The sequence below is a fragment of the Phaseolus vulgaris genome, chromosome 2, assembly GCF_051622355.1.
Source record: "Phaseolus vulgaris cultivar YP4 chromosome 2, ASM5162235v1, whole genome shotgun sequence".
In the NCBI taxonomy this organism is placed as follows: Eukaryota; Viridiplantae; Streptophyta; class Magnoliopsida; order Fabales; family Fabaceae; genus Phaseolus; species Phaseolus vulgaris.
Genome location: NC_143499.1, coordinates 13742273 through 13758003, shown reverse-complemented (window position 1 = coordinate 13758003; position 15731 = coordinate 13742273). Strand labels below are relative to the sequence as shown.

At 33.5% G+C, this 15731-nt stretch overlaps 1 protein-coding gene across 1 annotated transcript; it reads left to right on the top strand.

The window, feature by feature from the left end:
• Positions 1 to 7808: 7808 nt before the first annotated feature.
• CR88 (Chaperone protein htpG family protein) lies at positions 7809 to 15272 on the top strand. Its single transcript, XM_068612141.1, has 19 exons — positions 7809 to 8211; positions 8871 to 8944; positions 9124 to 9249; positions 9349 to 9442; positions 9536 to 9619; positions 9722 to 9865; positions 10215 to 10331; positions 11410 to 11457; positions 11544 to 11624; positions 11731 to 11835; positions 11916 to 12056; positions 12339 to 12431; positions 12550 to 12627; positions 12713 to 12967; positions 13220 to 13322; positions 13421 to 13595; positions 13698 to 13803; positions 14394 to 14483; positions 14767 to 15272. Exons 1-19 carry the CDS (start codon positions 7960 to 7962, stop codon positions 14962 to 14964), a joined length of 2364 nt encoding a protein of 787 aa, XP_068468242.1. The 5' UTR covers positions 7809 to 7959; the 3' UTR covers positions 14965 to 15272.
• Positions 15273 to 15731: the final 459 nt, after the last annotated feature.

Sequence of the window (15731 nt, the reverse complement as noted above, 5' to 3'; positions counted from 1 at the left end):
TCTAACTCATGTTCTCTAAGCTTACCAAACAATGAAGCCGTTGTCAAGGATGTCAAATCTTTTGATTCAGAAATTGTTGTTACCTTAGGTTGCCAAGATCTATCAAGGCACTTGAGAATATTGATGTTTAGTTCTTCTTTATCAAAGGTTTTCCCAAGGCTCATTAGATGGTTGATGATATGAGTGAACCTCTTTTACACTTCAGCAATAGATTCTCCCTTAAGCATTCTGAACATCTCATACTCTTGTATTAGAGTATGTTTCCTTGCTCTTTTCACATCATTTGTTCCTTCATGGGTGACTTCCAAAGTGTTCCACATTTCCTTGGCTGATGAACATTGTGATATCTTGAAAAATTCATCCGAATTCAAAGCAGATGTTATGATATTCTTGGCAATACAATCAAACTTGGCCTTTTTATTTTCAGCATCAGTCCATTGGGACCAAGGTTTTTCAATAGAAGATCCATCCTTTTCAAATTTAGGAATAAAAGGGTCATTTTCAATTGCATCCCAAATTCCTTTATCAAGAGATTCAACAAAGATTTTCATTCTTACTTTCCAGAATTGATAATTCAATCCACAGAACAGAGGTAGTCTGTTAATTGAAGCACCCTCCCCAAAAGGTAGTTTTTCAGCAATTGAAAAAACATTTTAGGATCAAACTTGAGTATTTTTCAAGTACCAAGCTCTTGATGCCAATTGTTAGAATATATGGCCTAAAACGAGATGAGGGGTGAATTGTTTTAAGGGGGTTTTTGAAAACTTTTTCAGCTAGAACAAACTTTTTTTGAAATTCAATAAAAAATTTAGTTAGCCAAGATATAAAGCACAAAACAGCAAAGCATCAGAAAAACAATCGGTTGTTTCTTCGAAACAATTAGTTGTTTATACCAGCAAAGCAATAACAACTGAATTTAAATGAGTTTAAAGGAAGAAAGAGATACACAAACAATTTATACTGGTTCACTCTTAAACCAAGAGCTACATCCAATCCCCAGAAGCCACTGGCAATCCACTGAGCAATCAAAACAGATTACATACAAACCACCAAAGAAGTGACCTTGAACCCTTCAAGAAACACACTTCCTTTGGCACAGCACACACCAAGAATGTTGATCTTGACAACCTTAAGAGCACACAACACTCCTTGGCAACAACACCAAAATTTACAAAGTATTCAGAACGAATTACACTTGTTTACAGAACAATCTGAAATCAATAGAGATGTAATCCTATTCCACTCTTTCTTGAGAAAACCCAAAGCTTTTGTGAATGTTCAAAACTTGAAAGCAATCTTTCACAACTGAAAAACTCAAATATGTTTTTCTTGTTTGTTATAAAACATAAACAAACTATTTATAGCTTTCAAATATTGGTCAAAGCATTTAATAGAGGAGCGTATTCAGTTGGAAATCATTTAAAGCACACTCAACTAACAAAACAAAATTTTGTTAGGATTTTCAAACAAACAATCGATTGAAATCACGAAACAATCAATTGTTTTGGTTTGACAGCAAGTCAACCAACCAAAACAGTTTTCAACCTTTTCAAAAACACCTAAGAGTAAAACAATCGGTTGTTTCGACAAAACAACAAGTTGTTTTTCACTTAGTTTGAAAAAAACTTTAAACTTAAAAGGTTTTAAAAACACTTTACCTTTAGATTCAACAAAGAGTGGATTATACAAATAAACTACCTAGATCTTATCCTAAACACAACAACAACTCCAACCTTGCATAAAACACTTGGATTTGGATTCTTCAAAGCCTTTGATCACTCTTGATAAAAAATTATGACCGTACGAGGGTTAGGTTTAGTTGGAGTAATAATATGTCTTAATAATAAATCAGAGAAGGTTGCCTGTTAAAATCTATCTTTGCACTAAATATCTCTCAACTTGACTATTCTTTTTAATCTGGTGTGTGTTCAAATTTGTAAAGTCAGAAATTAAATCTATTGGTTCTAAAACCAATATGTTTAAATTATAAGAAAGCCCATGGAGGCCACTATCTAAGAATTTAGATATTCCAATTTTTTATTTTTTCTAATATGTAAATAAATTGCGAAAATAATCCAAGTAATAAAAGCCCAAGTTTCCTTTGGATCCCAATTCCAATATGATCCCCATGCCTCATTAGCCCATAGGAATGCTTATGAAATCGGGAAAATAAATCTATTTTACTTTGAATCAATTTGTTCTCTTCTGTCAAGATTTCTGAAATTAGTATTCTTTGCAAAAAAATTATAAGCTCAACTCACCCCCTCTTGAACTTTGACACTAATAAACCCAACAAGAAACACTTGCGAGAAGAGAATAGAACTTTGAAGGAATTTATTTATTTTTGTATTATTTTCATTTCTTGTGTAATTTGACCACTATCTTTACTTTTAGAGCCTTTGGTGTTCTTCCATCCCCTAAATTTTTCTTTTAACTTGCTTTCTAGAAAACACTTTAGATGGTGAGTGTGTCTTGAAGGCTCACAAGTTCCAAAAAGTCTCACAATTAGGAATTGTTTAGTTTAAATTTGTGCAATTTAATTCTAGTCTTTAAAGATTTCTTTTAGTTTTTTTCTTTAGAAAACTCTTTGTTTCTGTTGAAGAAGTTTCTTTGGAAGGAGATTTGTGAAATGCATTGGGATACGTTCTGGTTAGAAAAGACCTTGATACTTAAACGTGTCCACTATGACCCACCTCTCTTTCCTATGATTTTACCTCATGTGCTACAATTATTTGCCTTCTTGAGAAACATATTTAAATACAACACTTAAGATATCTAAGAACACTTCTCAGCTTAGTGGAAGTCATTCAAGTTCTTCACCAAAAAGTTTGAAAAATTTATTAAAGAACTTAAGTCACTTAAATTGTGGAAAAAGCAATAGGAAATTTGGAAATAAAATGAGAAAATAGAAAGGGGTACCAAACTTGTCATTCTTGAGAAGGGACTTAGAATCTTAAAGAAAAAATACAAAAAAAAAAATTAAAAGTAGAAAATATTCATAAAAGAGTAGAAGCAATTTTACTCAAGAGTCTACGTCGAGGGATACCCAGGCAAAAGGAATATTATAAATGCCCTCTAGGAGGTATAAAAAGGAAGAAAAGCCTAGCCCAAGTACTTCCCTTGTTGATGCTTCTTATCCTTGTTCTAGTAAACTTCTCATTATGAGAAGAGATCCTAATTAACCTTGTATATTCCAACAAGAGAATAATTTTCACACATATTGTCAAATTTCTAACCTAACTTGTTATCTCATTGTGGATAATGAATCATGTAACAATCTTTGCAGTACTAGGTTTATCCAAATGTTGAACTTAGCTACCATTTCTCATCCTAAACCTTATAAACTTCATTGGTTTTTAAAAAATTGAGAATATGGTAGTCAAACAACAAGTGAAAGTAAAGCTTTCTATAATATACTATGAGGAAAGATCTTTATGTGATCTTGTACCAATGGAATCTTATAATATTTTGTTAGAATGACCTTGACAATTTGATCATAATACCATTCATGAATGTTGAACTAATAAAAATAACTTTCACTTATAAGAAATATAAGTTTGTACTTAGTTCTTTATCACTTTCACAAGTAATAAAGTACTAAGAACAAACACATCAAAAAATGGTAAAAGAAAAGAAAGAGAAAATTAGGTAGTTCTCCTAGGACAAGAGTTTAGGAAGATAAAATCTAGATAATAAAGATTAAAAAGAAAGTTTGAGGAAAGGAGAGAGAGAAAAGAAAAAGAAATAAAAGAAAAAAATTTGAACTCATCCTCTTTAAATAAATCTTGTGATAAGTTGTCAGAAGAAGCTGAGCAATTTCAAGAAATATGGCAACCACATTAGAAAGAAAAGAAAAACTTAAAATTGTTTATGAAGTCATGAACTTTTTTTAATTTGATAAGAGGTACACGAGTTTCAAAAGTCAAAATTTTCTTAATTATATCTTGGAGAACATTGTTCTTCTTGAACTTTATATATATATATATATATATATATATATATATATATATATATATATACCACTTGTTTTGTTTGTTGGTGTTAATTACATGTTGGTGTTTGATCTTGGAGAAAAGACATAAACCTCAAACAACAATAAGGTTGTTATCATGAAAGAACAATGGAGATCTGAGGACAAATCCTTCATAAGAGGGAGGGGATGATAGAAACTATCCAACCACATCATTGACAAATAAGGAGGTTGAAAATCTGAAGCTTTGTTGAAGAACTTACTTGCACAATAGGCCCAATTAGGCTTTTGTCTATCTTTTGTGGGCCCAATAAAGAGGACAACTCTAGGATGAAGAAATGCAAAAAGTATATTAGAGAAGACCTCCATACGATGGAAAAACAACTAGATCATTGGACATAAAACTACAAGAAGACTAGGACTCGACTGTCTTCAACAGGGTCAAGTTATCACCATTTTGGGTCAAACTTTAGTTTGAATAATTGTATAGTGTAGATTAGGATTTCATGGGCCATGTGATAAAGGTTAAATTCATAGCAAACTAGGCATGCATAATGAGTACAATACATGAAAAAGCAACCTAAAAAACATGCAATTCCCCACAAAGCAAAGCTTGACTCAAAAATAAAAAGAAGAATTTGATAAATCTTGCAGAAAAATAAGAAGAAATAACAGACAAAAAAAGGGATAAAAAATGACCAATCCACTCAATGCTGATGGAATAAGCAGATTGACAAAAGAAAGAATGGAAAAACTTCCAAAATGACGAGAGCCAAAAGCATGCACTAAGCGGATTGAGTTGAGAGAAGGATCAAGAATTAAAGAGTTTATAAGGATGAGCTAATTCAAAAGGGTTGTGTGAAAAAATCATTCACAATAAAGAAAGCTCAAATGCACTTGGAAAGGGCTTGAAGCTAACCTGAAGAAAAGAACAAAGATTTTAGTTTCGTTTAGGCTTGACGTGAGGTGAAACCCAAGCCTAAGAAGATTTCATGATTAATAAAGGATTGCACTGAGCTTGGCTTGGAGACAATAGCCGTAGAACAAAAAAAACCTCTGAATCTTCTGAAGCCCAAAAAGGTGCTTGAAACCAAAAGGTTTCTTCATAATGAAGATAGCCAATTTGTCGAGCAGATTGAATCTATGACGAGCGTATGCTGAATATGTTGGAGCTTATCACTAAACTCTATAAATAGAGAGGTCCTAACACCTTATTTGGAGGCTGGAACGACAATACATATTAAGGTAGAAGACCAAATCCTAGACGCTGAAACAGAGACAAACATTAAGGTAGAAGATCAAAGCGCAAGCTAGCCAAAAACATTTAGGGATCCATGTTTGTTGTTTTTAGCTTCTCATCCTTACACTTTACTGTACGATTTATCATGAGTTGCTAAACTTAATTTGTTGGGATTGGAAAGCAATGTAATATCTTTGGAGTTATTATTATTTATGAAGGCATGTTTTCTTTAAAATTTAAGTTATATTGGTTTGATTGTATACTTAATGGTGAGGAACGACCAATGATGCCCATGGAACATGAATGAGGTTGAAAAACGAGTTCATGTATCTGAACCCTTTCAAATCTACCATGTATGTCAATTTCTAGGAATTGAATTGAGTATTTGGCTTGAATTGTCCCATCCTAATACAAAAATAAGATTTTAGGATGCAAAGAATTTATTATGATATTTTGTGGTTATGGATAACTTTGATAAAGGAATTGACTTGATTTAGTCATAAGGAACAATGAGCTTGAATAAACATAACATTCAAAAGTAATAATAACAAAAGAGATTTTCGAAGCTATTTCCCCCGCACATGTGATGTATTGTTATTCTTCTAATTTATTTCGGTAAAAGTTTAAATCTCGCGAAATATTTTATTAGGATTATTATAATTATTACACAAAATCTATGCAATCAACTTTACCATTTTCTAACTTCATTTTGAAAGTTATTACTACTCTAGTAATCTTTAATTCCATGTGGATATGAGAACCCTCAGTTGTACTATAGTTGACTTGGTCCGCTTTCAGAGAAAAATATTTTAAATCCGCCCATCACGATGTATTGGGCCAAGTAGTGTAGAATAATTGAGTCATGTATTTGGACCAAGTAGAGTAGGATTTTGTATTTGTATTTATTATACCTATGTTAGATTAAAGTTTTCTAAAATCTAGGTAGGGTTTCAGTTGGGCTTCTAATGACCAAAGAGAAACCTAGGTCGATCATACAAGGAAAGTGTTCACTCCAAACTAGGGTTTTGTAGCTTGCCTTCCAAGTTTCATTCATGCGAAAGGCATGACTAGCCATGGGCGCCAAAATTCAATTTGAATCTTCCTTCCCACTCTTCCTCTCTTTTAGGTGTCTATGTAGCTATAAATAGGAGTGAACTCTTCTTAAACTTTTAACTTGTAATTAGTACTAAAATGCTGCATAATTTTGGTCATTCTACTTGTTCCTAAGTTGGCCTCACCTCTCACTTGCACAAATTTCTTTATTCCTCTTCAACCACTATGTTAATGTTTTCACAACCACATTTCTTCCAATCTTCATCCAAAAAGTTAAATAAAAAAGAAGACTAAAAGAAGAGGAGTCTATCATTCCCTACACCTAACCAACACCTGGATCCTAACACATTCGACAAACACCTACCAACCAAGATCAAAAGCCTAAGCACATAACTAATTAGTATGCCATAATAAACAACTCACAAATCATGATTAAGAGGACATTGAGACCTATATAGGCCTATTATAACCATCCACATGGGTAGGGGCCCAATGCGATCACTATAACTAGGTAAACACTCTAAGGTAAAAAAGTAATGAATCTTTGACCCTTTACTATACATCTTCTTTATTAATCGAAAATTGTCTTGAGTATCGAAATATAATCACAAATATCCTTACTAAGATTAACAACCAAGAACACTAGGTATAAGGATCCATCCACAAGAACAAATATGAAATATAATTTCAAATTACAAAATTTATGATATAATTCCAAAGGGTCTAATATATTGATTTTTTTTTATAATGTAATCCTAAACACCTATCGAAATCGAAGACTAGAAATACTTAGTATAATAAGTTATCTGGTTATAAAAAACAAATATAAAATATAATTTCAAATTACAAAATTTATACTATAATTCCAAAGCTCTAATATATTGAAAAAACTAATGTTTGTAATGTAATATTTATTAAAGGTATTTTGAAGCTATTAGATGCTAAATTAAAATTGTTATCATATTATATACATTATATTATCTGTACAGTAAATTCATATCTATTATTAAAAATATTGAAACTATATTAATAATAATATTTAAAGCAATTACTAAAAACTTTTTAAATAATATTATGCATCACAACTTATAAAAATGTAACCAAAGGCTTATGAGTAAATAATATAAATTAAAAATATAAAGATTCAAACAGTATATTGGAACGGGTCTCATTCTAGTTACATAATAAATAATTCAAACTTAATAAATAATAAGATAAAAGAAGTAAAATTTTTGTGAAGAATAAAAAGTTATTTAATCATAAAATTAATATAATTAATTAACTTTCCTTTTAAGATATATCTAAATAAAATTAGTATGATTAATGAACATCCCTTAAAAAGTCACAAGAGTTTCCCTTGCACCAAATTGCAAGGACAATTTATCCTTAAGTATGACAATATTTAATTCAAAACAAAAAGATTAAGTTTACTTATTCAGATTAAATAAAATAGAATGCAAAAATAGATATGACATGTCGTGGCAGAATCTAGGCCTTACAATTCCTACACTAATGGTGCCAAACCCTTCTCATAATTCTAGAACAATCTTTCTCGGGTTATATCTTCACTAAACCCTTTCTTCATTTCCCTGCAAAGGGTTTTCGTCACTCTCCCTCACACCAAGTCACACTTGGAGATAACATATCACAAGGAACACTCTCTCACTCGCTCACTTGTGTGCGGAGACTTCAAAGTATGGCTCCTGTACTCAGCAGAACCATGGCCTCGGCCTCTCTTACCTCGCTCCCTCCTTCTTCCTCCTTTTCAAGGGCTTCCCCTCTCAGAACCGCTTTTCTGCCGCCGCAGTTCGGTCGCCGGAGGAGTTTCTTCTCCACCGCGGGCCTGAGATGGACGCAGAGGCGCGAGAGGAAGCTCGCTGTTCGATGTGAGGCCGCCGTGGCCGAGAAGGAGGAGACCACCGGGGAGAAGTTTGAGTACCAGGCTGAGGTGTGTTTTCAATGAGTTTGTCGGTTTGTTAACCTTTTTGTAGTTTTGGGTCGTCGTGAGTGAGATAAAGGTTCAACCTTTTGCCTATTACGTGTGGCTTGTAATTGCAAGTCAATAAGCCGTCATCGTGAAGTCTGTGCGTGTGTGAGAGGCAGATTTCCTTGGAAAATGAATTCAGTGTCGATTTACTTTTGTACGTGGTTTGAAATTTCGACTAGTAATGGTGAAAGACCTACTCCTTACTGGTGTGTTTGCTTGTGAGAGAGATTTATGAATCTAATGAATTCCCTCACATATATATGCATGTAATCTATATATATGTACACGTATATCTGTGTTTGTATGAGATTTGCTACGATCATCCACTTTCTTTTTGGAGGACTAAGAAAGTAATTAGTACTTCCACTAAAAACAACTCACATACATATATTTTGTATTTAGTTTAGAATTTTGATATGTAATGTAAGTGAAAGATTTAGTGCATAAAAGGGTGTGTGTGCATGAGTTTTGCTGAATGAAGGGATATGTCAATTTGTTTTTGCATTTTGCTTGGAATTTTGGTGTGTATTTGGAAGGGAAAGAAAGCAGAAGGGAGATTTCCATTTATTGCTTAAGGAAGTTTTGCTTTAGTATGTGAATTCCGTTTTTCTTTTGTGCAGGTGAGTCGATTGATGGATTTGATTGTTCACAGTCTGTACAGCCACAAGGAAGTTTTCCTTCGTGAACTTGTGAGGTAATCGGACTAATGTTTCTATGGTTGCATGGTTGTGCTATTATTGTTGAGTAGTGTTTAGTAGATGCCATGTTTTTTTTTGTCACTTTTGGATTTTTGCATCTACATCTAACACGGGTTATGAGTGTGCTATCACTTGATTGTGATGTATTTTGTTGATTGTTGTTCTGTTCTTCCAGTAATGCTAGTGATGCTTTGGACAAGTTGAGATTCTTAAGTGTGACTGAGCCTTCTTTGCTTGGAGATGCTGGAGATCTTGAGATACGTATAAAGTCTGACCCAGAAAATGGAACTATAACTATAACGTATGTATATGTATTGTTTTGGATTTGTTTTTTGGTTTTATTTTACTTTTCTGTGTGGTGTGAATAGGAGTATTAAACTGTTAACTCTTGACCCTGTAGAGATACTGGCATTGGAATGAGTAAAGAAGAGCTCATTGATTGTCTTGGAACTATTGCTCAGAGTGGTACATCAAAATTTTTGAAGGCACTTAAGGTAATCTGCCAATGATCTGAAATCTGGCTTTCTTTGATAATTGATGCTTTAATGCTTCAGCCATCATGTTTAAATATTCCCCTTATGTTGCAGGAAAACAAGGATCTAGGAGCAGATAATAGTTTGATCGGTCAATTTGGTGTTGGATTCTACTCTGCTTTTCTTGTTGCTGAGAAGGTATGGAGTGGATTTCTTAAGTACATCCTGCTGGTTGATTTTTCTGATTTTAACTGTTTTTTAATTTATGCCATGAATTGGCTATTTCTGCATGTCCATTAGGTTGTTGTTTCTACGAAGAGCCCAAGATCAGATAAGCAGTATGTATGGGAAGCAGAAGCTGACAGTAGCTCTTATGTGATAAAGGAAGAAACTGATCCAGAAAAGCTTCTGCATCGTGGTACACAGATTACACTGTATTTAAGAGTGAGTGATATTACTTTCATTTTTTTTAAAAGGTTACATGGAATGTAAGAACTAAGAAGTATCTATCTATTGATGAAAGGTTGAACTCAGGATAATATTATTTGGAAACTGTAAAACCAATTTATTACAGACATGTGGTTTAAGCTCCCACATAATTCTTGCTTCTTGTCTAGCCAGATAACTGATATTAATTAAATAAGTCTAATATTTTAAATTTCAGTTGGAAATCTTTCGCAATTTATTTGTTCTGTTTCAATGAAAGGATGAATCTTGTATAATATTTGGAACATTATTTTAATGCTGACATGTTATATGTAGTCAAAGTACTAAAATTCTTCTTTACTGGCAGGAGGATGACAAGTATGAATTCTCTGAGCCATCCAAGATTCAGGGTTTGGTGAAGAATTACTCACAGTTCGTTTCCTTCCCCATCTACACATGGCAAGAAAAGTCAAAAACTGTGGAGGTAAATTGGCCTTCTGTTACAGATTCCTGTGTTCATGTTGGGGGTTGGCAGAAGTGTGCTAAACCAATTCTGTGTACAAGTCGTAGTTTTCTATTTTGCACATATGTTTAGTGGTACTGATGCTGATTTATTATCAAATATTTTCTCCTGCTTTTTTGTACTGTCTATGAAACGCTTTATTTTAATTTCTTTTATTGGAGGAACATGACAGTTACTTACGTAGCTGTAAGACTTGGATTATAGTATTGCTCAAGGTACTTGTGATTATCATGTTTTTTTGGGCATTGTTTTCTACCAGTGAATAAGGAGATTTTGTCTTCACTTGGTGGTAATTAAAAATATTTACTTGTCAACAGGGGGTAGAAAAGAAACTTGAAATGGTTCCTTGTTGTTTTATGTTTCTGTAGCTAAACTTGTTCTACATTAGCTATGGTTTCTGTCACCTTTAGGATGACTGGCTAAGTTTTAGTTTTAGACAGTTGTTGGGTAGAAAGGAAACATGAAATGGTTCCTTGTTATTTGGGGTTTGTGTTTGAGGTGAATTTGTTCTACATCAGCTATAGTTTCTATCACCTTTTAGGATGGCAGGCTTATTTTAGGTTTTACATTGTAGTTGGGTTTGGTGAATGGGTGAATACTGGGCTATATTTGCTAGCAAATTCAGGCCAGAGAGGATCGATGTTGGTTGTTATGAGGGATTACTGGTGACTAGGAGATGGTTATAACCAAGTGTTAAGTGATAGTTGAAAACACTGGTTTATTTTAGAAATTTGTTTCCATCTAGAAGGGAGCAACCCTTTCCTTTCAATTGAATAGAAAATGTTGTGGATAAACAATATGCCAAACAATTGAAGTATAAAAAGTTATATCAATGTATTTATTCAGAAAACCTAATAATACTTTTAGGGTGATGTCATGTTATCTAGATTAAATTTATTCGCTTTGAATTCTCATTCCCTATTTTCTTAAATACTTGAAGCTTATAGAAATGTTTGTCATGGACTGGCAAATCAATTGGCTCTAGGTTTTTTGCCATTAATTTAATAACCAATTGATTAATTAATTTTAATATTGGCAGGTGGAAGAGGATGAAGAACCCAAAGAAGGGGAAGAACCAAAAGCAGAGGTAATGACTTTGGTATTTCTTAATGTTGGTGTTGTACTTGTTTTTCTAATTTGTTACTAATACTAAGTCTGTTCTTCCTTGTGAAGGGTGAGAAAAAGAAGGTGAAAAAGACTAAAACTGAGAAGTATTGGGATTGGGAATTAGCCAATGAAACAAAGCCAATATGGGTGAGTTTGAGATATATCTTCTTTTATGGTGCTAGGACATTATTGCCCTGCATTTTTCTTATCATTCTGTTATTGGTCTAACTTAGCCTTTTTTAATTTTTTGTAGATGCGGAGCACAAAAGAAGTTGAAAAGGAGGAGTACAGTGAATTTTACAAGAAGACTTTTAGTGAATTCTTAGAGCCACTTGCACATACTCACTTCACTACTGAGGTATATTGACAATTTAGTGTATCAGCAGAAGATCATTTCTTTTAGGCAATATCAATTTGACTAGGCTTTAAACCCTGCAGGGCGAGGTTGAGTTCAGAAGCATTCTATATGTTCCGGGAATGGGACCTCTTAACAATGAAGAAGTGGTGAACCCTAAAACAAAGAACATACGCTTGTATGTTAAGCGTGTATTCATTTCAGATGATTTTGATGGGGAGCTGGTGAGTACTACTTTACCCTAAGCTTCTTGGTGGGATTTGTCTTGTATATTTGAAATTTATGTCACTTCTCCCTTTCATTATATTGATATTATGAATCATGAAAGAAGGAAAAATGTTTACTTTCTATTCTGGTCTGTAACTTCAAATTCTTGTACGTGTCATATCTGTGCTTTTCTTTGTTTCTTGCTTTTATTTCACCAACTGTTGTCAGCTACCTAAAAAAGAAGTGCTTGGAGCATTGAAGAGTACATTTAACGTTTTACTTATCTTTTTATTTTGTAGTTTCCACGTTACCTGAGCTTTGTGAAGGGTGTGGTTGACTCAGATGACCTTCCTCTCAATGTTTCTCGAGAGATCCTTCAAGAAAGCAGAATTGTAAGAGGACTACCACTTTTCCTGCTGATATAGAGAACTTTTTTCATCTGATAAAAATGAATGAAGGATATTTTTGATAATTATTTTTCTTATAATGATACTTTATACTAACAATCAGGTAAGAATAATGAGAAAGAGACTTGTCAGGAAGGCATTTGATATGATTCAAGATCTTGCTGAAAGTGAAAATAAAGAGGTTGGTAGGAACAAACTTAGCTTCTTTATATTTTGAATATGAATTTAGAGTCTATAGATAGAATGAATGTTTCTTGTGATTCCAGGACTACAAGAAATTCTGGGAAAACTTCGGTAGGTTTATAAAATTGGGTTGTATTGAAGACACTGGAAATCATAAGCGCATAACACCGTTATTGAGGTTTTTCACTTCCAAAAGTGAGGAGGAACTTAAAAGCTTGGATGATTATGTTGAAAACATGGGAGAAAACCAAAAGGCTATTTTTTACCTAGCAACTGACAGCTTGAAGAGTGCAAAAACTGCTCCATTTGTGGAGAGACTGATTCAGAAAAATATTGAGGTATTTCTACATGTTAATTTGTGCTTGTAGACGGGGAATTGGTAGGTGAGATGATAGCCAAGGTTGTCAAGGGGGGGTTGTCTCCAGCTTCCCTCTGCATTACCTGCTATCTCGTGGAGGGTTAGGCTTTTTGTTTGTGTGATAATGTTCAATAAAGTTGTTTATTGAAATGATTGGAATGCTTCAACTGAAGTTAATTTTGTATTGTGTTTTTCTTTCTGCAGTTTTTTACTTGGGTGTCTATTATTACAGGTTCTTTATTTGGTTGATCCTATTGATGAAGTTGCCATCCAGAACCTACAGACGTATAAAGAAAAGAAATTTGTTGATATCAGTAAAGAGGATTTAGAATTAGGTTTGTATTGTTTCCTCTCTTGCTTTCAATTGCTCATACTATTTTGTTTCTGGGAAATTTGGATTTGAATATTGTTCTCAAAACAATTATTAAATCAGGTGACGAGGATGAGGTCAAAGAGAGGGAAAACAAACAAGAATATAACCTACTCTGTGATTGGGTAAAACAACAGCTTGGTGATAAGGTGGCCAAAGTTCAAATCTCAAAGCGCTTGAGTTCATCTCCCTGTGTGCTTGTATCAGGGAAGTTTGGTTGGTCCGCTAACATGGAGAGGTTAGTCATTGACTCATTGGCTTTACTAGCCTTTCTCTCACAAGTAGTTGATCATTCTCTTGACAAAAGGGCTTGAAAAATCTTCAATTCTTATTTCTTCAGACTAATGAAGGCACAGGCTCTTGGGGACACTTCAAGTTTGGAGTTCATGAGGGGGAGGAGAATATTGGAGATTAATACAGATCACCCTATTATCAAAGACTTGAGTGTGAGTTGACATTCAGTTTGGAGTTTATTGTTCTGTAAACCGTTGTTACTATATTGATAAGTTTTCTTATAGTTTGCACACAACATGCACAATTGGTGAGGAAGGTTATTAAACTCTTCAGAATTGAGAGCCACATTTCAGATAAGAAGTTTTTGTAAGTAGGGAGAAGAAAAAGGAGCAGAATCAGCATACAAGTTCCTCAAGTTCATTTATCTTGGAACTGGATTCCATTTATGATTGATTAAATATTGTAGCTTGCCTGTGGGTAATCTTAACTGAGTGGTAATGTTGCCATGTTGGTTCATAAAAGTGTCAAGACAAATCTGTTAGTCGACTAACAAGCCCTACAATGGCAAATTTAAAGTAGGATAAATAGTGGGTTATTTTCCTTTCTCTTTTCCGTTTGTCATACTGATAATCAGGTGGCAAAACAAAGGAATATATTTTCCTGTCTCCTGATATCTGGTCTGCCACTAGAAATGTTTCGAGATTTAATAACATAACTATTTAATGCCGAAACCTATACATGGCCATGCTCTGAACGGAAGTTATCTTACGTATTGTTTTAATTATTTTTATCTTTCTTTCAGGCTGCCTGCAAGAATGCACATGACAGCAGTGAAGCTAAGAGAGCAATCGATCTCTTATACGACACAGCTCTAATTTCTAGTGGATTTTCTGTAAGTGCAATATAAAATTTAATTTTTCATGTAACATGTATATGGTCTATAACTCACCAAAATGACGTTGCTTGATATTGCTACCCGCATCTAGTAGGATAAGGCTTATTTTGTTGGAACAAATATAGGTTATCTGCAATTTTGATTAACATAGTTTCTCAATAGTGCAGTCTGATTGCCCGGATGAGTTGGGTAATAAGATATAGTAGGATAAGGCTTTTTCTGTTGTGACAAATATAGGTTATCTGCGAGTTTTGATTAACATAGTTTCTGAATAATGCAGCCTGATAGCCCGGCTGAGTTGGGTAATAAGATTTATGAAATGATGGCCATGGCCGTGGGAGGAAGATGGGGTAGATCAGAAGAAGAGGAAGAAACATCTGTTGAAGCTGAGTCAAGCTCGGGTGAGGAAAGTTCAGAGCCAGAAGTTTATGAACCCTCGGAAGTCATTACAGAGACTGATCCTTGGACAACAGATTAGGCATACTATGCTTTAGAATATGTTAAAATTTTGGCATTATAGGAAAGGAAACAATGAATTCCAAGGTTGAAAAGGAATAGGAGAGACTACTATTTTTTTTCCTATGATTTTCTGTGTTGAATAAGCATTGAAATATAGAACTGTGAAGAATGGGTCAAATCATATTGGACCTTTGGAATGAAATTAAGAACTAGTTTTGTTGGTGGGCACATTTTAATGCTTCATGGCCTCGTGCCATTATTCTTTTTAGGTGTTGAGAGCAATTCTGGAAAGCTGAAATGAAATGATCTTTGTTTCTTGTTCCCTCATTTCTGCCATGGATTTGTAGTTTAACTTGACAACACTGATTCGATGCTCAGTTGATATGTAATGGAAAATTTTATAAATATTTTAGACAGTTGTGTTTAATAGATACAGGTTTAATTATAGGCATAAAATTATGATTTTCCAATGCTACAGTGAGTTGGTAAGTAAAATTTGGGTTTCTGAATAATTCAATTATTTGAGTAGTTTAAATAATCAATTGACAGCAGTTTTGGTATGGTGTTTAATTGGAATATAATGACAATGTATAATATTTATTTTATCATTCCATTATGAAATAATATATATACAACTAAAATTTGGGTTCCGGATAATGCACTTTGCAAATTATTTTAAATTATCAATTGGCAATAGTTTTCGTATGGAGTTTATCTGGAATACAGTGAAAATGTATAATATTTGATATTATCATTCAATTATCAAATAATATATAATTTTAATCT